This window comes from Ylistrum balloti, unplaced genomic scaffold (genome assembly GCF_031769215.1).
Source record: "Ylistrum balloti isolate Yb309-2 unplaced genomic scaffold, AGI_CSIRO_Ybal_v1 Utg370312, whole genome shotgun sequence".
Taxonomy (NCBI): Eukaryota; Metazoa; Mollusca; class Bivalvia; order Pectinida; family Pectinidae; genus Ylistrum; species Ylistrum balloti.
The window spans coordinates 670813-694723 of NW_026782231.1; the positions used below are offsets into that span (position 1 = coordinate 670813).

At 37.9% G+C, this 23911-nt stretch overlaps 1 protein-coding gene and 1 pseudogene across 1 annotated transcript; one reads left to right on the top strand and one right to left on the bottom strand.

The window, feature by feature from the left end:
* Positions 1–1323: 1323 nt before the first annotated feature.
* LOC132553230 (sialin-like) lies at positions 1324–13295 on the bottom strand (annotated as a pseudogene).
* Positions 13296–20273: 6978 nt separating this feature from the next.
* On the top strand, positions 20274–21938 carry LOC132553231 (uncharacterized). Its single transcript, XM_060217460.1, has one exon. The coding sequence runs from the start codon at positions 20274–20276 to the stop codon at positions 21936–21938; it is 1665 nt and encodes a 554-aa protein (XP_060073443.1).
* The last annotated feature ends 1973 nt before the right edge of the window (positions 21939–23911 follow it).

The window sequence follows — 23911 nt, forward strand, 5'->3', positions numbered from 1 at the left end:
CGTATTCCCTTAATAAGATATGAATGATTTGTCCCCGACTCCGGTCATTGTCAAACATTTAATCGCTTGCTATATTCACAGAGTTGAATTGGGCTATGCGATGTCCCCTGGATAAATATATCGGAGATGCCAGCCCCATCCTGCAAAGATTGCCCCACAATTTGTGGCCCCAAACAACATGCAATGAATACAACAGTCATACTTCTTCCGCAGTTACAAGAGTTTTATCTCTCTATTTGTAAGCCCGGAGACGAATCCAATTCCACACAAAACACAAATAATCATATACACTTTTATTACATGAACCAACACAAAATAAAACTGCAAATTGCAGTTCATTATCAATATATGAATAAATAAAAAAAGCAATCAAGGAAAAATAAAGACCGAAAAAACATCAACGTAGGGTAATCTTCTAATAAACATTTCTGGAATGAATATGTTAAGGAATGCTTATTCTTAAAATTCTTGCTTAACATTTTTTTTCAGGAATATCAATTTCACAACACATAAGCAATGAGTATTTCTTAGATTTATGGTAAGGCGAGGTTATATATTGTATCAAAGTTTTACCTTAATATCTAAAAATCCGATAAATTGTCCAGTTAATAACTATTGTGTATGTATTTATTGACGGATTTGGCGAATTGTGATCCAAAGAAAACATATAGAACTACCGATAAAATCTGGCATATCTTTGAGATCATGTAACATTACAAATGAGTAGATTCTGATACCGTGTCATTGTTACCAAGAAAAATGGAGAGATTTTTACTGTTCTTGTTCTTTACTGTTTTAGTAACGTCGATCTGTGAAACACTTGTGTCAGAAGTAACATCATACGCTTTTGTTTGGCTGTATATGCCATTCAGGTGTAAATCTGGTTGTGCCTCTACTGTCTCCTCGATTCCCATCATTGTATGACTGGTTTTATCATCATGATGAACATTCGATTCATTACCAATATCCAGTGTTGCATTTTCAAATCCATAACTTGCAAAGGAAAACGTTGGGCTTGACGGGGATGCAGTTTTTAAATTCCGTTGATCTTCCGAATAGAAACCATTCATTTTGCAGCCTAATGGTTTCATATTGTTGTCTGTACAAATACCAGGAATAGCTGACTCGTTTTCAAAAGGCAACTGTTCTTTTCCTAAAGAGGCAAAATCGTTCTTATCGTTTTCTTGTGGATTTATTGTGGTGTCTGATGACAAACTAACCAGAGATTTTCTACGATTTCCACCCAAAGTAAAGGTTGCTGACGTGCCATTAAAATTTTCATTGGATGACTCCATATCTATAGAATGTATATTAACATCGATGTCAAAATTTGGATCTTTTGCCCATTTTTGCTCCTCTCCTGATCCTAGTACACTAAAGACAAAGGCACTAAACACACCGAGTCCGGCGCATATGAAAAATACAATTTGCCATTCCTGTCGTGTACCCTGTAGGAAAACGATAAACACAACAAACATTTAATAGCTAATTTAAATGAGAATGAAAGGAAATTAAATAAGAAAAAAACAAAACTCTACATAGTCTATTGAAGATCATATATTCGTGTGCATATTACGTAACAAGAGATCACAGAGGGATCCCGGCACCTACCAATGTTTAATCTGTAGTTGTTCTTTAAACTTTTGATCGTTTCCTCCGCTTTTGTTTTTAATTAAATAAAATTCGAATCTTCGTGATAATCTTTAAATGTTTAACCTAAAATGATAGCCAGTCATCCATATTGTTTTTCTGATCAGTCCCGCAATCAAAAGGTAAAAACTAGGGAGAAGTTTGATAGATTCTAGTAATACTCAAGAAATATCGATAACATTCAGAATGACCGCTTGTCGGCCATTTTGTTTGTCGCAACAGTCCCAAAATGTCAGAACCTGCATATAACATTTGAGAAAGACTAATCTTCTGATGATAGCGATAAAAAGATCAGATTAAAAACTGACAGAGGCCTAAAGACGATATATTAACAGCCCATCATCTCATTATGGTGGGAACAAAACCTGAACATGATCTTCAATGACAATATAATTCACAAATGTATTTAAGATGTGTATATTTTCCCACGCAATAAACAGCATTTTATCTTAAACGGTAGTACCTTAATTTGTGATAGGATGTGATACATGATCAAACGGAGAGACAAAAATGCTGTGCATTTGTTCTGTATCCCCAATGCAGGTGATGCAACGCTATGACTGCCGAAAGTTATGGCTGGTAAAATATACTGACGAATACTAACTATAGCACCGATTTACTTACGTTAACGGTGATAGCTGCCGTTACCACTGGTGCTGCCAGAGCTGCTATGGAAGCACAAGTCAGTGTTATACCATTAATGACCCCTGCAAATCTGTAAGAATACAATACAAAATATTTTCACTATAGTATTTACTTGGATATTAATATTAGGGTTTTAAGACTTGTTCGATTGACCTTTTAGTTGGTCTTCCATTATCTAACGAATGTTCTTCAGAGGGTAAAAGTCCGTCCGTCCGTCCGTTCCAAGATGGAAGACGTCAATAAAGGAAGGAAAGAAAAAAGATTATATTCATACAAATAAAGGTCTCGTTATGTAATCGATTGCAACACCAATAAGTACATTACGACAGTGTCCCCAAATGGTAAGGCTACATAATGGGTTTTGTATATGTATAGTTTTTATAACAATTTTTACCAGTGCTCGTCATAGACAATTTTATTTGTAAACATTATTATATTATACTGACTGTTAAGAGGATGACATAACGTCTCTAACAAATCAAATTATCTTGATGTGATGGCATGACACAAAATACGGTCATATAATTGCAACAGCATTGCTACACAGAGAGTATTACGCGGAAATTGAGAGACAAACACGGTATATAGGACTTGACCTAAAATCTTGGAATTATTCGTAAATGTATTTCGTTAGAGAATGCTTACTTGCAACATCCTCAAGTTAAAAGCAATAGTTTTAACATTTTCTAGTATATATTCGTAACAAGTATATTATATCCCCTCGATGTTACCACTGCGTGATACATTGGTGAAAACCCATGTGAAAAAATTAATTGATATTTTCCAATATATATAGATATATATAAACTTTTAGTTTTCTTTATTTTCAGTTGGGATAATGTCATTTCAGTCACTATCAGGTGAAAATCAAGTCAAAAGTAGGCACTATGGACATCTTCAGATATTTATGTCCAAAGCATTATCTTCAAAGCTTTTAAATCTAAACATAATACCATGGTGTAAACTTTATATACATACGAAGGCAGACACTTCGTATAGGTTCAAGTTATTTTTACACCCTAAATTATGTTATAGAAGGTATCAGTTAATCAGAATCCAAACATTGTCAGCCATTTTAAATTACGTCACAAGCCATGCATGTTACAAAACTGAGGTCCGTCATGAATACGCACATGGGATTGTAATACAGTCCTATCTGCAGCTTCTGATAAAACCCGAACAAGTATTTAAGATACAAAGTATTTCAATAAACCCCCTTGGTACCCCTGCCTCTTAAGAAAGGCATAAGCCAATCATATGACCGAAGCAAAAAATCTGCGAAAAAAATAATTCTTTCATATTTAAATGGGCCAACATTTTTCATAATCAAATATTGTCCATGGATATGCATTCTCTAATGTATGATATTAAACACTATAAATCATCATGCTATGAGCATTGGCTAAAGAAACGTTTTTCTTATCGATAACGGTATGCTTTTTGAAATTCTTATTCTTTACGACCTACTAACACATCAAAAGATGGTCATTTCGGATTTAGCTCGTATACCTACAGTGGTGCTATATCGAGATGGTTGACACGAAATGCAGCATTTGTTGCGGATTGCATCGTCCAATAGCAAACCAAAAGCACAACAGCTAGTGTCCTTTTCTCCTCTGTCATATAACTCAGTGCAATGAGAAATGGTGCAGATCCTAGCATTCCTTTATGAAATTGAACAAAAAATCGAAGTAAGACATTTTAAAACAGCCCATCACCTTAATCAGATTCGCCTCGAGAGTATTTGTTCTAATTCATTCTATACATGTACATCTGAAATAGTAAACTGCACTAAACGATATTTTCTTTTGTGCTGTCAGCTTAATTGACGACTTTATTTACATCTTAGTAGAAATTGTTACCGTATAGCCCATAATTTTTACGGGTCAAAATTTTCGCGATTTTTTTCTCAAACGATTTAGGTGTAAAAACACATCTATAAACAGTCTCATTTGTTGATGGATATGTTCGCGATCATGTTAATTTACCGCGAAAAAAATACTATCCCTGCAAAAATTACCGGCTATACGGTAGGCCTGCCCGCGCCAAATCTTACAGTTGATCATCAAAATGATATGTCGAAAACAAAGAAATAAGACGTAAAAATGAAGAAGATATCGATATTTCGGAATTAATCCTACATATTCCTTTTAATTCGAAGAAGACCTAATACTATACCGAATTTAAACCATGACATGATTAATTCATAAAGACATAGATTGAAGTCTTCAATCTCTTAATGTTATGATTCAGCTTGGCTATAACCGAATCACCTATCAACCTTGTGATTTCATCAATAAATTACAATTGACGTACCAATACACTGAAGAAGTTTTCTCATCGTTCCTGTTGAAAAAAATTTCCTTTCCAAACATTTGTCGGCTATAATTCCAACAGAAAATGACCCCAAAAATCTCCCAATGAAAGGTAAAGAAGACAGCACTCCGTTCTAGACAAACAAAACAGAATAACCATTTTCATACAAATAAAGATGTTTAGTTTTCCACATGATTTTCACTGGTATATGTTTATTCCTTGAAACTTGCCTCTACTAACAACCTTTCTAAGAACTATTAAATCTTGTTTAAAGTCTTATTGTGATACTGTTTACTCGAGAAGTGGGATTAAAAGTATGTGGATTTTATAGAACTCCAAAGAGCTTTTTACCATTTGTCAAGACCCTCTTTTTTAAAAAAAAAAACGTTTCTTCTATCAGAAAATTTGATTCCCACCTGTACAACACCATGCCCCATGCTAAAATGAAAGAACGCCATCGTTCCCTTTATGAAAACAATTTTCTCTAAGAAAGATGAAGAGCTGTATAAATGAATGTTTGTGAACTATACTGAAGCTTATTTCGCAATAATAATAATAATAATAATATCTCCTTATCGAAGAAAAAAATAAAGAAGACCAAATCATGAAAAATGATTGAGTTTCTGGCGAACATCTTCGTCGAGTTTGGTGGTATTACTTTTCTTATCTATGAGAACTCAATGCACCCCACTATTGGCTGTCTTGTTTCTGTTTTCAAACGAGTTTTATTGAAGAGCTTATCAAAACAGGTCACAAAGGTCATTACATGGTAGTTTAATTCACTCTCAGATATACTGAAGATTTATCTTTAAGTAACAGAAAATTATTGACCATGTCCTTCATATACATCCGCCAGAATCGAAAATCAAAGACACGACAGATTCTTTTCCTACAATGGACCCAACATGGACAAATTTCTACCAAGCTGTATGATAAACGTGATTTCAATTTCTTTTCTGAATTTTCCAATTCTGGAGAGCAATATCCCCACATCCCCAACCAATGTAATTTATATGTCGCAGATGATTCGATATCCAAGGACCTCTTTCCATCATTAAGATTTTCGTGCAAGAAGTTGTCAACTGACGGATAAACTCGTAACATAGGGTGTCAAAAGAGGCAGGTTGAAGAAACTAACGATCGTCATAGTGATCTCATTGCGAAATAAAGTTTGATGCTCGTTAGTTTGCCTTTGGTTCCATTGTTGTATACCTTGTTCTTATTTGAAAACGTAACATTACTTACATTGACTGACCAAGGTTTACAAATGGGTGTCGTCTACGAAGCAGAAAACGCTTACTCTTCCAGAACACCTGGTCTCATTCCCCTTGTACTTTACCGGAATCTCTATTACATATGTATATAGCATAATGGGCATGGAAGAAGATATTAAAGGGGGGGGGGGGGGGGGGGGGGGGGAGACGGTGTTTCATTGAAACCTTTCAGCTTATTGATACCACACGTTCTAATTATCGCTGATCAGATGTCGTTGGCGTTTTATATAGGTAAAATATTTCCAGTTATAGGGCAATTATGATTAACACTAAACGCCTCTTCAGAGAAAATAACCAAGTGTGGCACTCGTATTTGTTTAGAAAGCAGTATCAATAACATTGATAAGTCTTCTTTAAATGATTTTCAAAATATTGATCCATCCATTTATATAATGATCGATAACTTACCGATTTAGTGTCATACATCAGCACATCTTTCATATAGATAGGTAGGAAGGTACCAATCACAGTGAATATAAATCCATGAGTCGTATGTGCAATAAGTATAGCCCAGAACGGTGTAGAGGTAATAAATTTTGTCCATGGTGGAGAAGGCATCTTAATAAAAACATATCGGCTTTCATTAATAATGGTGCTTACAACCTTATCATAAAAATTGAAATAATTTTCCTGGTGGAGCGGGAACAGCAAATGTGAAAACATGGAAGAATGTTACCCCGCCATAAAAAGATACAATAAGCAGAAAACTTAAAACAAGTTACATTTTGTGTAGTAGAAACATTTGTACCTACTTTTGCTGTGCTGCTACGTCGTTCTTGTATTATATAAGTTACTTCTTTCACTGTAGCTTTTGGATGAACTTCCGGTGAGTCGTAGACTACAAACAGCCATATGATGGTAGCCATGAAGTTGACACCAGCTATAAAGACAAAAAATGATTGTATATGTATTTGTGAAATATTTTGTCAACTTCATCGTTAAAAGGTTTATAGACGCTACAAGGCATTTTTGCCAAACGTCAGGCATTAGTTATTAAGAGCCTATTTTTAAAAAGACTTTTATTACCTCGAACATCTACTCGGACGCAAAACTGAACTAAAGTAAATCTGATATAACGCAAGTTGGAAAGATAACGATCCAACGTTTAGTCAGGGGTATACATCACATCGAATTCCATGATACTCACTGAAAATATAGAAGATAAATGGCCATCCTCCTTGTAATGGAATTTCGCAAATAAACCCGGATACCAGAAACGTCAAGATATTCCCAATACTTTGTCCTGAAGAAAAATAAGAAGATATACATCATTTTCACATCAGAATAGTGTTATCGTTCTTATCTTAATGACCATTTTAACACGTATGTGTTCTTGAGGCTTAGGTTTATTCATTTTTTATTGAGTACATTTGTAAGTACCTGTGTCTATGTAATTGTAAATCATTTTACATCAGAATAGTGTTATCGTTCTTATCTTAATGACCATTTTAACACGTATGTGTTCTTGAGGCTTATGTTTATTCATTTTTTATTGAGTACATTTGTAAGTACCTGTGTCTATGTAATTGTAAACCATTTTTACATCAGAATAGTGTTATCGTTCTTATCTTAATGACCATTTTAACACGTATGTGTTCTTGAGGCTTATGTTTATTCATTTTTTATTGAGTACATTTGTAAGTACCTGTGTCTATGTAATTGTAAATCATTTTTACATCAGAATAGTGTTATCGTTCTTATCTTAATGACCATTTTAACACGTATGTGTTCTTGAGGCTTATGTTTATTCAATTTCAATTTTTATTGAGTACATTTGTAAGTACCTGTGTCTATGTAATTGTAAATCATTTTTACATCAGAATAGTGTTATCGTTCTTATCTTAATGACCATTTTAACACGTATGTGTTCTTAAAGGCTTATGTATACTCAATTTCAATTTTTATTGAGTACATTTTAAAGTACCAGTGTCTATGTAACTGAAAAGATATATATTATCTCAACAAAATGCTATATTTCACTTTTGACTTTAGCAACATTTGAGCTTCGAATGACCTCAACCTTAAACTTTGAATATTAATCAAGTGAGAAAGCACTAAACAAATATTTGTCTTAGATTCAACGGTGGTGGTATTATTAATGAGTTAAATCATTCAGACTGGATTGTGAGAATAAAAACACTGAGCTGGGTATATCGGTTTCATCTGTCACTCTTGATTTTACATTAGATAAAGTAAAGCCAAATAAGATATATACTTAAAGATATAAAGTATGTCAATTAAAATGAAAGTTTACTTTATTGGCAAAACAAAACAACTTTGAAATAAATTTGTTGATCGGAATAATGTTCCTTTAAGTTAATTTTCATCTGCATACTAATTACAAAATATGATCTGCTGTCATGATATTTTACTAAATTCAAAATAGATACAAGAAAAGCTCCAAACAGACTCGTTGTACAGCTCAAAACACCTTTCAAAACAGCCAGTCTTAAATATAGGCCGCTCCAAAAAATGAGGATACAAAACAAGGAAGATGTAAAAGCTGAAGTCAGCACTGTGTATTAGTTTTTCCTTCCCGCTCTATCGGGATGGTCTACTATACCGACCTATCTATTATTGTATGCTTACCTGAGTTGACGATAGAGAACATACGGGATCGCTCCAGTCGTGGAGACCATTTTGACAAAAGTTGAACTATGGCCGGCATTAATCCTCCCTGACATGCAGAGGATATGTCATTAGTATGATCGAATTCACAATCAAAGAAATTTTTTTAGGCCTTTAGCATTGACGAGTCATAGAATGAAGCTGCAGCTGTATGATGCAGTTTAATTAATTGTTTGGCTCTACCATAACCAGTATTTGGTAACAGTTACGTGCAACCCATATGTTCAGAGACAGTACTAAGCAGGGATATCAGTTTAAACAAATTCCGTGTACTTTTTATATGCGAGTGAGTTAAGGCATTAGCAGGTTTCAAAATTTCTTGGCATAAGGGAAACAACCCTATTTTAGACCATAGCCGTGGTTTAATCTTTACGTCGGCTATCCACACTTTGCAAATATATACATAATTGCCTTGTTCCAAAATTGAGGACAATTCTAAAAGCGGAATTACCAAATGGTATTATTGCTTAAAATCATTGCAGTTATATACTCACCGCTGTAAAGCCAACTATAGTACGGGCGACGATAACGTAAATTGGATCAAAATAGGCTAAAAACGGAGTAGCTATTGAGGCAGCGCACATGAAAAACATCTGAACGAAGATCACGTATTTTCCGCCGAACTTCCCAGCTAAATACCCTCCCAGTAACGGCGTCAGCGGGAAGGTGTAATAATATGAGGACAAGATAAGCCCCTCCGTTTCCGAATCCCACTGTATCTGGTGTTTCTGATGAAGAGAGTACAGCATCTTGGTTAAATGTTGTTTTTAATGTTGTCGTGAGAATATACATTACCGAATGCAAGTTGTTGTTTGACCAGAAATTGACATCGACCATAACATAATATTACATGTCGGTTAATTTTGGCCCATGAAGAGGAAGGGAGAATTTAAGTATTACGCGAACACTTATATAACTCTTTTATACAATAGTCAGATGATGTAATGATCGGTGGCGAATTCGTCCACAGGCAAAAATATCCTTGTATAGAGCAATAATAAGCGCTAATAAACAGCTTGAAAGGTATTTCTTAAGGCGAATGAATGATATATTGTAAAGCTCTCAATATATTTGGCCCATTTATCTTCTTAGTTAGATATCAAGTCCTGCATCTAATGCTAATGTATGTTTTTCAATCAATGTGTCCATCGAGACACACTTTGTGTGACCTTGCCTGCAGTTAGGACGATAAAACCCGTAAAATCAACTTACGCTTATGTCAGCAAAGGTAGAGGTATTTTCTTGACTGGCGTTGGCCGATACTGCAACTATCTTGTCACTAATGCACACGATTGCCATGCTCATGCACTGTCGTATTGTAATGTTCAGTGAAGCAATAAGACAGCACATAAGTGCAACCTGCCATCTTAGTGGAATTATCTTTTTGCAAAAACTCGTCTCATCTTCAGTCACGCTGTCCATCCGTTTAAAACTTGACACTGTGTTGATTTCTGAAAATGATACTTTGGACGAAGCTCGACTTCTGTGTGTATCAGGTGTTGATGTGCCTGTCTTATTCCCTTCATCGTTGGCAGGTACCGAATCCGGAATACCTCTATTGTTTTCTGATAATCCTTGTGTATTGACATATTGCAAATCATCAAGGTTTGCTTCCTGGTTTTTCAATACCACACTTTCCCCACAGATACTTTCTTTCATTTCTTGTGTAAAATTGGTATTGCAAGTCTGGTTTTCATGGACAAAGCCATAATTTGGTCTCCCAACAGTGTCAGTAGTTAATGGCACCGAATTCCTTTTTTCAACGTCTTCTGATGGGATTTTAAGAACTATGCCGTTTTGTAACCTTGCACTGACAGACTGATTTGTTTCGGTCATTGCTGATGAGGTGGAGTTTTCAGGATCACACACAATCTCCTCGTTTATGCCGTCAACATCCTTTGTTGGTTCTAGACCTGTGTAAAAAGCATTATCGGTAATACAACAAACCCCTCCATTACCACGACTTAGCAAGAAAATTGCGTTCTATATTGGTTATTATAGAAGTTTTAGTCAATGGATATATATAAAGTGAATTTTGATAACAAACAAGTTAGAGGTAGATTTCCTGATCAATATCTAAAACGTATTTGCAGATATTATCAATAATTTGCTGTTTATCAAGGTTCGGCAACACAATAAGAAATCTACTGACTTTTGTTTAAGTATTATGATATTTTAAAGATTTTCAAAGCAGTTCCTGTTTGGAATAACTTTATGGTATGTACCAAATATAAGTGTATCAAGCGAATGCTAGGTATGACAAGTGCATACGATTTAATAATCACAATAGGTTACTTTTCAATCACGAGAGATGATTTTATCATTTGTAGCCGTTTCATTTTGCGATTTCCCTGTCGCATAGCATTTGATAAATGTACGAGACAAATTTTATTCGAGTTATTCCGCTTCTCACATGAAACTCATCAGTCCTTAACTTTTAGTAAGATATCTCTTATCATTGAACGATGTCTTATATAAATATTGCATATGATGGTAAGGGTTCTCCTGAGTGCATCCGTCATCACATAAAAGGTCATCAACACAGCGATCCAAAAAACATCAAACTAAAAGGTAAAAGACAATTGCTAAAAATCTTAAATGATTCTATTATCACAAAAGATTGAAATGGTAAGTCATAGTCTGTAATACAGACCAAACTATTTTAGATAACGTAGAATTTTTATTAATCTCAACAGTTTCAAAATGGGTCTTAAAGATCAGAAGACCAATGCAGCCCAATAGAAATGTTTAACGGTGAATGACTCATCACATCCTATGCACCGAGGATTACTTTCGCCTTTCAACATATATGAATGTGTGATAAATGTATGCACTATACAAGGTTTACATAACTCATCTCAGTCTCTTGAAACACGAGCTCGCTTCTATTACACAAGGAATTGTCCTTACAGATGTTCATAATACTTTAATCAACATAAATAAAACAATCTCGTAAATGCGATGAAAACTTTAGAAGCAAAGTGAATTGAACCTATGTTGTACCCACTACTTAAAATCCTATAGCGGTAGTTCTGACTAATTTTGAAGTATTGCAAAAGGGGTAAGAGAAATAGCAGCAGAAATTCCGAAGTCATTAAAAATATATTCTTTAAACAATCATTTCTAGCAATGAACAGCTGTCTCATTTTGAAAATAGTTTCTTAACTGCTCTATCAGGCTGAACGTGAAATGAGAATATGATGATGAAAACCTTTTTTCAGTGATAGTAACCTTTGTGTTTGTGACTTTGTATGCAAGTCTGAGAAGTTAGGACCATTTCATTTAGATATTAACCTGGCGCTAAGTACTTCAAAATAAATAATGTCTATCCCAGGTTAGATTTCCATCGTATTACGTCTATATCATTTATTTAATAAATTGCATGGGTTGTAACTCTAAAGCAAAACCTGGAATCCTGGGGGCGAGCTAGATGTTTTACTAGAACAAATTTCATGATACATAAAACATCGACATGTCGGAATGGACCCGGCTGTATGTCAGACCTTTATGGGTGAATTTAAAAATTCTAGAAACATTATCAGTATTCGCTTAGAAAGATGTTAAATTTGACCTTTTGACACAGTGATCTTGCACATTTGTCAGTTGACTTCCGGTATTTTGCTGATAAACGTTGCTTCCGCATCTATTGTAGTTAGTGACCTTCACAGCTTTCATAGTGGACCTTTTGACCCCTAAATCAACTCTACCCTATATATGTTCTAATAAAGTTAGATTGTATCGAGTTTTAATAAAATCGGTCAACCCTATCACATGTTAAAATCTTGAATTTACGATATGACGATGCTAAAATCTTGAGTTCACGATATGACGATACAAGTCTATCTTTAGTAACAGTGAACAACTAGTTGGCCTTTTGACCACAATCATAATCCTACTCTATATTACCTCATAACCAAACATATTTATGAAATTACATAATTCCACCATGTGCTACCTCATAAGCTTATATTGTATGAAGTTTCAACCTAATGCATCAATACTAAAAGTTATCATGTGGAACCCAAAATCTGATGTAAAATATTAATTTTTAGCTACAGTGACCTTGATAGCTGACCCCAAACTCAATCCCACTCTGTATTACTGCATAAACAAACAGTAAATCAAGTTTCATTCAAATCCATCCATCTTTTCTCAAGTTATTGTCTGGAAAACCAACATCCTGACAGACAGACAGTCGGAGATAAACACCATAGTCCTCTCCGGTTTCACCGGCAGGAGACAAAAACTCAAAGATGTGATTGCTTATACCACCAGTGGCGTTACAGCTAAGTAATAGATTGAGCAGAAACATGACATCGTGGTGTTGTTATATATCATCTAGATACACCTACGGTGAATAATAAGCCATATAACAACTGCAATTTCATTAATAGTACTATCGAATGCAAAATCGGTATATGAATATAATACTGATTGAAACACTTTGATGTTGTCATTACATATGTTAAACAATGCAAAGTTTATGGTTAGAAACTGATGCATATAATCTAAATCAATATCTCATTTCAATGATACTATTTTAATTACAATTTTATCGGCTATTTATCATGGTGAAGTGGTCGTTCAATCTGTTACAACGAGATGGAATATGCATATAGCTGGTTAATCTCAGTATCATTTCCATCGACAAGAATTGTAGGAATTTGCAAAAAACTGAAACAAATTCAATTTTCTGTTGTGTTATTTGCCAAATTGATGATGGTTGCCCACTTTTCCAAGTCTATCTATCCGTTATTCACCTTCAGTAAAAACAATCACCATTATGCAATGAACAGAAGAAAAACTCTAGTACGCTTCCTGCAGAGTAACATCCAATGTAACTGTGCGTATCCGTTAGTCCTAAATGTGTCCCATTCCTTTCACGATTTAATATATCAATATGGACCGATATGTAATGACTCTTTCCCGTTTTAGTGGTTCAAAGCATGAAAAAATGTACGACCAATTTTCAGACCTAGCAATTTAAGGGAGAAAGTGCGACAGATTCACAAAAACTAGTGATCATGTATTCTATTTCTTCATAATTATCTTTGAATGTCATCAAAATTTGCTTAAGCTAAAAAGCCGCACTGAGGTGACAGCAGAGCTGTGAATCTAAAGAACAAAATATAACTTCTAAACGCAAAATACGTGTATAGAACTGTTTCAATGCAAGGTAAATCATTTAAAAACAACATAACCAATGACAAAACCATAATGTATATCTACCTGTTTTGTGTAAGGGTCCCATATTCAGTTGAGTCAGTTGTTTGTAGTTAGAGGGCTGTAACTGGCACAAACCTTTATACATTCATCTTACGAAAGAAAATCAATTGTTTCGCAATATTGTGTTAAAATATAGGATGTATGAAAACGCATAATAAGCAAGCTTCACGGTAGGAAAATTTCTGAATTAGTTAAGATTTCTATTAACATAATTATCATCAGGCAACACCTACCCAAATATGCAGCACGTGACCACGCATGCCTTAACTCATTTAAATTATTTGTGTGTAATACGTTTAAACAAAGGTCATGTGAAATGTGGCATGAGGATTTCATTTACGCGATATAATTATGTTGAATACAAACATTCCTCATTCGTATAGGTCGAAAGGCGCAGCTTACCCTCGGTGCATAGGACGTGATAAGCCATTCACCGTTTAACATTTTTATTGGACTGCAGTGACTTTCTGTCTACTCGAGACATTTTTTATCGTAACATAACAGTCTAAAGACCGTTTTTGAAACTTTAGATTAATAAACTTCTATGATATTTGAACGATGTTGGTCTATATAATAGACTAAGACTTAACATTTTAATATTTATGATAATATAACCATTTAAGATTTTTCGCCTTTTAAAATTGTTTGATGTTGTTTTCCTTGTTGGATCGCTGTGTTTTACCGGTTGATGGCCCTAATGACCTTTTATGTGTTGACGGGCCGTTAAGAAAGTCATAATAATAATAATTATTATTATTCTATCATTCTTTTCATTTTCTTACATACATCTTGAATCTCCAAATGTATAATGACATACAGCTAACCTGGTCATCGGGCAGAGCGTTCATGGATGATGTTAATAGTAATATTACGTTAATGTGACGTAACGAAAAAAAATTCTCGAGTAGACAGAAAGTCGATGCAGTCCAAATAAATGTTAAACAATTATTATTATTGTTATTATTACATTGTTAACGACAATTTCTATAAATATATAAATGTAAAATGTCTGTAGATGAAGTGGTTTCTGTATCATAGTTGATTAATTATACGTTTCTGTTACAGGATGGATATCGGCTGAAATATATGCATGTTAGGGACTTTGGTGTGTTATCTGTTATGTTAGACGACTATACAGATGTACTTTTTCATTGGAATATGGTAGTGTACATTAGGTTTTTCTGGGGTACAACTTCCGGTCATACAATCAGTGTAGGATTTATGAACGGTTAAGGAAAGGGCTCCTTTAAAAGTGACATTAAGGCCCTTAAACATCGCAGGCAAATGGGTCTAGGTACTGATTTTTGAAAAATGCAAATATGTCCGCCAAAAGTAAAAACATTTAATATGAGGCTCACCACTTGTCAATCAGTCTCCTTGCTCTACAATAAAAAAACTACATGGATATCAAACTTACAAGACCCCGTTTAACAGTAGGGGGTATCTTTTGTGAAAGTTTAAAAGATATGTGCCCAATTCTTTTCATGGAGTTGTTTAAAACAGCAATGCGGGTGCTTACGGGTGTTCCGTGATTTATCATTTTCTAATTTTAGGCCTTCAAACCAGCAGCTTGTTGCAGTTTAAATATAAGTTTTTGGCATTACCACAATGACAGCAAACTTTCCACCTTTTTTATGCATATGTATTAAGTACACACTATTGTAGAACGGGACAACTGCACTTCCTAAACTCAAATGAAATCTCTATCGACGCATCTTTTCTCAATATAATATTTAGTTCTGTGATGGAACCAGGAGTTCTCTCCCCTTAGCCGCTGATCGCTAGTAATCAGCAAGAGTAATTTAGAGTTACTGCCCTTGTGTGTCTTCTCTTATTTTCCGTCTGAGAGAAACGGCATGGTCATGAGAGCAGCCTTTTCAGCATCAGTTAATCAAAGATGTCAAGTCGAGTGAGCTATCATAAAGCCCCACACGTCGTAAGTGTTTATTTTATGTTTTACTACATGTATATACTATCTGTCAATAAACCTCTACAAACCTAGCACCAGGTGCTTGTTGTGTTTAGGGTTAGACGGAGCAGTAAAACGACGTGTGCCAGCGATACATGATGGCTACCTCAAAGGATCAGGATCCTACCAAGTTGCAAGAGCAACAAGGGCATGAGATGCCTCCTAATGAAGATAAAGCCTTGCTACAGCCTTTCTCAGACCTAGAATTTTCCTCCTCAGACAGACCTCATCGAGAAAAAACTCTAACAGATGGAGGAGAGGCACTGTATGAGGCCACGGTACAGAAGAGTGCCTCCAAGCTCATCGACTTCCGGAGAAGGATTAACAACATCATCGCCGACTTCGCGTCTAAAATGGACCAAAAGGATTTGGTCGCAGCAAACAGGGAGCGTCTACGAGAGACATATGATGCCTACCTTGAGGAGATAAAGACCTTCGTGCGATATTTGACGCGTCTTAACACAGAGACCAGTAAACGGGAGAAAGCATCCCAAGAATCGATACACGCCCAGGTTTACGAAAGGGTGACAAGAGTCTATGAGGAGATGGCAAGAGTTCAGGAGAAAGCAACCTCCCAGACAGGGGAGGAAACTAAGTCACAGGTGAAATCAAAGTCGCCTTCAATACACAGTCACACTCCGAGTGGATCCAGGAGCAACTCAGTCAGCAGCCACAACAGCTCCCTACTGGCACGCCAGCGTGCCAAGCTGGAAGCAGCCAAGACACGCCTAACCTTCATGCACCGCGAGATGGAGATACAAAAACAGCAAGCACGGATGGAGGCTGAAGTTCTTAGACAGAGGGCTGGCTACGAGTCAGACCTGCAGTTTTTGAAGTCGCAACAGGAAGCTGCGGTCGCTCAAGCAGAATTGGACGCTATGTATGAGGAGTTGGACGTATGCAAGTCAGAGAGAGGGTCACAACTCCCTCTACCTATACTACCAGAAATGGATGCAGGGGAGCGAACCGAACAATATGTAATAGAACATAGTCGGATTGGAACGCCTAGTAACCGGGTTGCTAGTAAGGACGACATTGAGGCGGCTGTACCTCCCAACCCATATTTGGAGGTCATCCCTGACGCTGAACCAGCCAAAGGACAATTGAATCCTAACTCACCGAGTTTCTATCCAGAGAAGTCGTGTTACTCAGACTTCACCAAGTATTTGTTGAGGAAGGACCTTCTCCTCCAAAGACTTACAACATTTGACGACAAACCCGAGACCTTCATTATGTGGAAGGCTAGTTTTCAGTCTGTAACTAAAGAACTGAGTGTTACGCCAAATGAGGAGTTTGACCTGTTAATTAAATGGCTGGGCCCAGAGTCCAAGAAGCACGCACAAAGTCTGAGAGCATCAAATACATTTAACCCATCCAGGGGTCTGGAAAGACTGTGGGAACGTCTCAGTGAGAGATATGGATGCCCCGAAATGGTAGAATCATCACTTAAAGTGAAACTAGAAAAATTCCCCAAGTTAGGCAACAGGGACAATGCCAAGCTATATGAATTGTCTGACACTCTGTCCGAGATTGAATCCCTTATGGGAGATCCCATGTACGCGGCACTACTTAGTTATTTCAATACCTCTTCCGGAGTTCTTCCTATTGTCGCAAAGTTACCTTATCACATCCAAGGGAAATGGACGGTCCGGGCTGCCAAATACAAAAAGACCAAGGATGTGGCCTTTCCGCCATTCTCCGAATTCGTCGCCTTCTTAAAGGAAATGAGTTATATGTTTAATGATCCTGGCCTAGTGTGTAAGGAAGTGCCAACCGGGTATGCGAGAGGTGATCCGCGCCAGAAAGACCGGATCCGGTCGAACGTTCGCGTGGCCAAGACACAGGTGTTAGGCAACGATTCCAAATTAGGCGAGAAACAGTGTCCTATACATAACACGTCAAACCATAATGTCAACCAATGCAGGTCATTTAGACTTAAGTCGCTATCTGAACGGAGGCGGATCCTAGGTGAACACCGCATGTGCTATCGATGTTGCGATACTGATACACATATGTTCAAAAACTGTACAGTTTCCATCAAGTGCTCAGAGTGTGGGAGCGATCAACATGCAACCGCGCTTCACCCTAGAGATCGTGGTGAACCTATAAATCGTAAGGAGCAGAACAAGCCGAGTAGGCACAACGACAAAACCCCAAGCCAGAACGGCGGGGAGAAATCTGTGGAGGTGGGAGTCGTGAATAAATGTACCCGCGTGTGTGGAGGAAAGAAGTTTTCTGGAAGGTCGTGCTCAAAAACTATACTGGTAAAGGTCCACCCGACTGGAAAGCCAGAGCTGGCGATCAATATGTACGCCATTCTTGACGACCAGAGCAACCGCACGTTATGTCGACCTGCGTTCTTCGATGTTATGAATGTCTCAGGAGAGACAACGGAGCGGTACACATTTGTTTCTTGCGCAGGTGACCTCCCTACTCAAGGTAGATGTGCACACGGATTCTCAGTCTCTTCTCTGGACGGCGAATTTAGCTTGTTATTACCTGGGATACTCGAGTGTGATCAGATTCCCAACAATCGTTTAGAGATACCCACCCCAGAGATTACAACTTACCATAGTCACCTGAAGGATGTCGACCTTCCACCACTAGACCCTGGATCTCAAATTCTCTTGTTGATTGGTCGCGACGTGCCAGAGGCCCACTACGTGTGCGAACAGATTATTGGTCCATCTAACTCTCCATTCGCCCAGAGATTACGTTTAGGCTGGGTCATTGTAGGTAACGTCTGTCTTGGAACTACACATCCTCCAGACTCATCAGATGTCTCTGTTCTTAAAACAAGGATACTTGAGGACGGACGTCCCACACTGTTTCCACCATGTGAAAATCAATTCAAAGTGAAAGGCGTTTATGAGGAATCAAACATCGGACGGGACGTGTTTCAACAAACCCAGAATGACAACAAAGTCGGCTTGTCTTTAGAAGACCGAGCATTTCTTGAACTCATGGACAAAGAGTTTACAAAGGATTCTCAAGGTAAATGGATTGCTCCACTGCCTTTTCGGGAACCTCGTCCTAGACTACCTAATAACAGGTACCAAGCCTTAAAAAGAGCTCAGATCCTCGATGCTTCTCTTCAGAGGAATCCTGTCAAACGAGACCACTTCACTTCCTTCATGAAAGGAATCATTGACAATGGGCATGCAGAATTGGCTCCCCCACTTTCTGATGATGAGGAGTGTTGGTATTTGCCACCTTTCGGCATCTATCATCCCAAGAAGCCGGATAAGATTCGGGGAGTTTTCGACTCGTCAGCCATGTACGAAGGTATCTCATTGAACCAAGTTCTGATGAAGGGTCCGGATTTGACGAACAATCTCCTTGGCGTCCTCTTAAGATTTAGAAAGGAAGCAGTAGCTGTGAGCTGTGACGTAGAGCAGATGTTTTACTGTTTTGGCGTGAGGGAAGACCACCGCAATTTCTTGAGATTCATATGGTATGAGGACAATGACCCTGGGAAGCAGCTGGTGGAGTATAGAATGCTTAAGCACGTGTTTGGTAATAGTCCTTCACCAGCCGTGGCCTCTTATGGTCTTCTTAGGACAGCCAAAGAAGGGGAAAGGGAGTTTGGCAGTAACGTTCTCGAGTTCATACAAGGAAACTTTTACGTCGACGATGGGCTTACATCACTCCCTACTGCTCAAGAGGCGATCAGCTTACTTGACCAGACAAAGAAGGCCTTGAACACCAGCCATATCAGACTCCACAAATTCACGTCTAACTGCGAGGATGTTCTTAACGCCCTGCCGCCAGAGGATCTGGCCAATGATCTGAAGAAGATAGAGATTGGCACCGATGCCCTTCCTTCACAACGGAGCCTTGGTCTGTGTTGGGAGTTGGAAACCGACGTCTTCACATTCGCTATATCCAAGGAGTCCAAACCATATACACGCCGCGGTGTCTTATCCACAATAAACCGTCTGTACGACCCCCTTGGATTCCTCTCTCCCGTAACTGTACAAGGAAAAATCCTCCTTCGAGACATGGTATCTGGTACTATTGATTGGGATCAACCATTGCCAGAGGAATTCAAGGATTCATGGAAACAGTGGGACACTTCAGTCCAGGACTTAGAGACTTTCCAAATACCTCGCAGATATCCGTCACATATCAACTCCGTAAGTGAGCTGCATGTTTATTCCGACGCGTCAGAGAGGGCAATTTCTGCGGTCGCATACCTCAAATCTCTAGATGAGGATGGGCAACCACGCTTTAGCTTCGTTTAAGGGAAGTCGAAAATTGCACCGCGTCACGGACACACCATTCCCCGTTTAGAACTGTGTGCCGCGGTACTAGCGGTGGAAATAGCTGAAGTTATTACACAAGAATTATCTTTTCCCAGGGAACGCATATTCTTCCATACAGACAGTAAGGTCGTACTCGGCTACGTCACAAACAGGACTCGCCGATTTTACATCTATGTAGCGAACAGGGTGTGCAGGATACTGGAATTTTCAAAACCAGATCAGTGGTTCTATGTTTCTACGGAGAGCAATCCCGCTGATATCGGTACTCGGTATATAGCTCCAGCCCTTTTGGAAAGGAGCATGTGGATTCAAGGACCTCCTAAACCAGACTCTCCAGAGATTGAGCCATCATCTACATCATCCTCACTCTTCCCTTTGGTTGCACCAGACGAAGATGTAGAAGTTCGACAAGAAGTCGTCAAGGTCATCAAAACGGACATAGAGGACGTCGACAAACCTCCCAGGTCTTGGCTAGAACGGTTTGAGAAATGTTCTAGCTGGACCAACCTGCTGTTGGCCATATCTCTCATTAAACACATAGCTACGTCATTTAAGTCAAAACACCACAATTGTGCAGGATGGCACAAATGTGACACTTACCGTTCGGTCGAAAGTCGTGCAGCAGCAGAAGTGTTTATCGTCAGAGAGCTTCAAAGGGGATTCTATGGGGACATCAGGAAATGTCCAAAGGAACTATCTCCCTACCTGGATGAGAATGGCATAATACGTGCTGGAGGAAGACTTAAAAAGTCGGAGTTACCTAGAGGTGAAAAGAACCCTATCTTGATACCTGGACGACATCACGTCGCTACACTGTTAACTCGTCACTTCCATTACTCTGTCCAACACCAAGGGAGACATCTGACAGAAGGCGCTATAAGATCTGCAGGATTTTGGATCACTGGAGGGAAAAGACTAGTGTCCTTCGTGATTCATCATTGCATGAAGTGCCGTAGACTCCGCGGGAAGTGTGCTGAACAGAAAATGGCGGATCTTCCAACTGAGCGAGTGACACCTAGCCCGCCATTCACATACGTCGGCGTTGACGTATTCGGGCCTTGGAATGTTGTAACCCGCAGGACCAGGGGTGGTTCGGCAGCTAGCAAACGCTGGGCAGCGCTTTTCACGTGTTTGTCTTCTCGGGCTGTCCATATCGAGTTGCTTGAAGAAATGAGCTCTGCATCATTCATAAATGCTGTCAGGAGATTTTACGCTATCAGAGGGAAAGTCGCCGAGTTTCGCTCCGACAGAGGTACTAACTTTATTGGTGCTACTTCAGACCTGGGAGCTACAGCGATCTTCATTGAAGACCGGCAAGTCAAGGAATTCCTTCGGGAGTCCGGTACAATCTGGAAATTTAACCCACCGCATGCGTCAAATTTTGGAGGATCCTGGGAGCGCATGATCGGTATCGCAAGACGCATACTAGACTCAATGTTGCTAGGCAGCAACCATAAACTTTCGCACGAAGTGTTATCCACGTTCATGGCAGAAGTAACTGCAATCATCAATGCACGACCATTGGTTCCTGTTTCGACAGACACCGATAACCCATTTATCCTTTCTCCAGCAACTATTTTGACACAGAAAACTGGGAGTCAAGTAGAGTCGTTTGGATACTTGGGTCATAAGGATATGTTTAGATCACAGTGGAAACACGTACAGGTGCTAGCGGAGAATTTCTGGAATCGATGGCGTAAGGAATTTCTACCATTGTTACAGACTAGGAGGAAATGGAATCACGAATCTCCAAACGTGGAGGAAGGAGATGTTGTCCTTATGAAGGATGAACAAGTCGCACGCAATGATTGGCCTCTTGGCATCATCACTCGTACCTTTCCTAGTGAGGATGGACTTGTTCGAAAGGTCGAAATTCAAATATGTCGAGGGGGAAAGAAGTCAACTTTAGTCCGTCCGGTCACTCAGATCGTGATTCTCCTTTCAAAGGATAAAGAGTCAGTGTAATAGACAAACTGTGTTTATATATATATATACACCTGGTGTTTTATACATGCGGGATGAACGTTACCTGTTCTACGAACATCCAATTGAACATACTAGTCAATAACTATTGTTTTCTCAATTTGCATTTATTGGACAATCATTCTAATTCGTTATGTTATTCGAACCTTTGTGTTAAATGTGTATCTATAATTAGTGATATTATTCATATCAGGCGGGGAGTGTGATGGAACCAGGAGTTCTCTCCCCTTAGCCGCTGATCGCTAGTAATCAGCAAGAGTAATTTAGAGTTACTGCCCTTGTGTGTCTTCTCTTATTTTCCGTCTGAGAGAAACGGCATGGTCATGAGAGCAGCCTTTTCAGCATCAGTTAATCAAAGATGTCAAGTCGAGTGAGCTATCATAAAGCCCCACACGTCGTAAGTGTTTATTTTATGTTTTACTATCTGTCAATAAACCTCTACAAACCTAGCACCAGGTGCTTGTTGTGTTTAGGGTTAGACGGAACAAGTTCAGTTCCCGCTCTGTGATTGCTTTCTTACATGGATATTAAAACTAACCCCAGTCGAAATGAATTATCAATATTTAAAGTAAATTTAATAAGCGTTAGACGTAAATATATGTTTTATGAGATAGAGCTGGATAGTACAACATTATTTCTCTTCCTGCAACCCATTTAAACAAGCATGTACTCATTAAGAAGGATTACACACACCATTTCGTTTAGACAGTGCCTTCGCTGGTGATGGATTTCTTGTATTTTCGTAAAAAAAACCCCACTACAGACAACATGTTTCCTTGAGCTTAAGTTTCTGGGAAGTGATTTACTTTGTACGAACATTGAATTACAACATTCCGCTCCTGATATTTACTGTATGCAAACGAAAAATTAATGTAAATCCTTTCTGGTAACATTTGCATTGCTTCCGTCCACATCCCTTTTATTATTCCTCATATATAAACCTGTTCATTTTAATAGGTGTAATGAGTTTATTTCTCCATCCCATTGATTTGAGAAAAACTTGTATAGCTCGATGCGAATCATTACATGTAGATATCCCATCTTTGTATTCCTACAAATGAATTTATCATTGGACACAAAGATTAACAATGGATCACTTTTGAATTAAGACAAAATAATTCGTGACAGGTTGCACAGAAAAGTAAGAATTTTCACACTTCACCATTATAACAACATTAACGGCAAATTTGTTATGAAACTTTCCATGGTGTAATTGATAGGACCAAAAACAATATTGGGGAAGATTTATGAAATGAACAGGTGATTTCCTTTCAATTGTAGGTGATACAGTTTCAGAGGATAGCAATAAGGTTAATATTTTGAATACAGAGTTTTGTACTATAAGTCGATGACAGCAATAAGCGATACCGATCTACCTATGTAGGAAAAGAAGACTGACAAAACTATCGACTCTTTCCATTCAGGATTTATGCCAGGTCACTCAATTGTTTATCAGTACATCTATATTTATCATATTTGTTTGGCTCTTGAAGAGAAAAACATGTTTAGTGTTCTGCGATACATTAAAACTTTAAATCGTATTTGGCATCATGGAATATCAATTAACTTAAGAGCTAGCTTATCCGGAGACTTTTTGGCTTGGTAGGAAAATTATCTTTCCGTATTTTGCTGACTATGTGTTTACTAAAGCGGGAGTAATACAGGGTTATATCCTGGGCCCCTATAATTAATGATATTGCAGATATCTTACACTCGGCTTTCCATCCTTTTGCGAATAACACCTCAGTACGCCTTCTTTTTATGCCTCACAAACCACAAGCAATCAGGACTTAGTCTCTAAGAAATAATACTTGTTAATTTTTACCTTGCAAAAGCTACATTCTTTTTATAACAAATTCAGTCGATTTTAATGATGATCTGGAATTGAAATTTGGTAATATATTTGTAAATTTCAATGATTTTCATAAGCACTTGGCGTTAGCTTTAATGTTAAA

Bases quoted from the DNA above. Each gene is read 5' to 3' on its own strand.
- LOC132553231 (XM_060217460.1), top strand. From the start codon at position 20,274: ATGTGGATTCAAGGACCTCCTAAACCAGACTCTCCAGAGATTGAGCCA.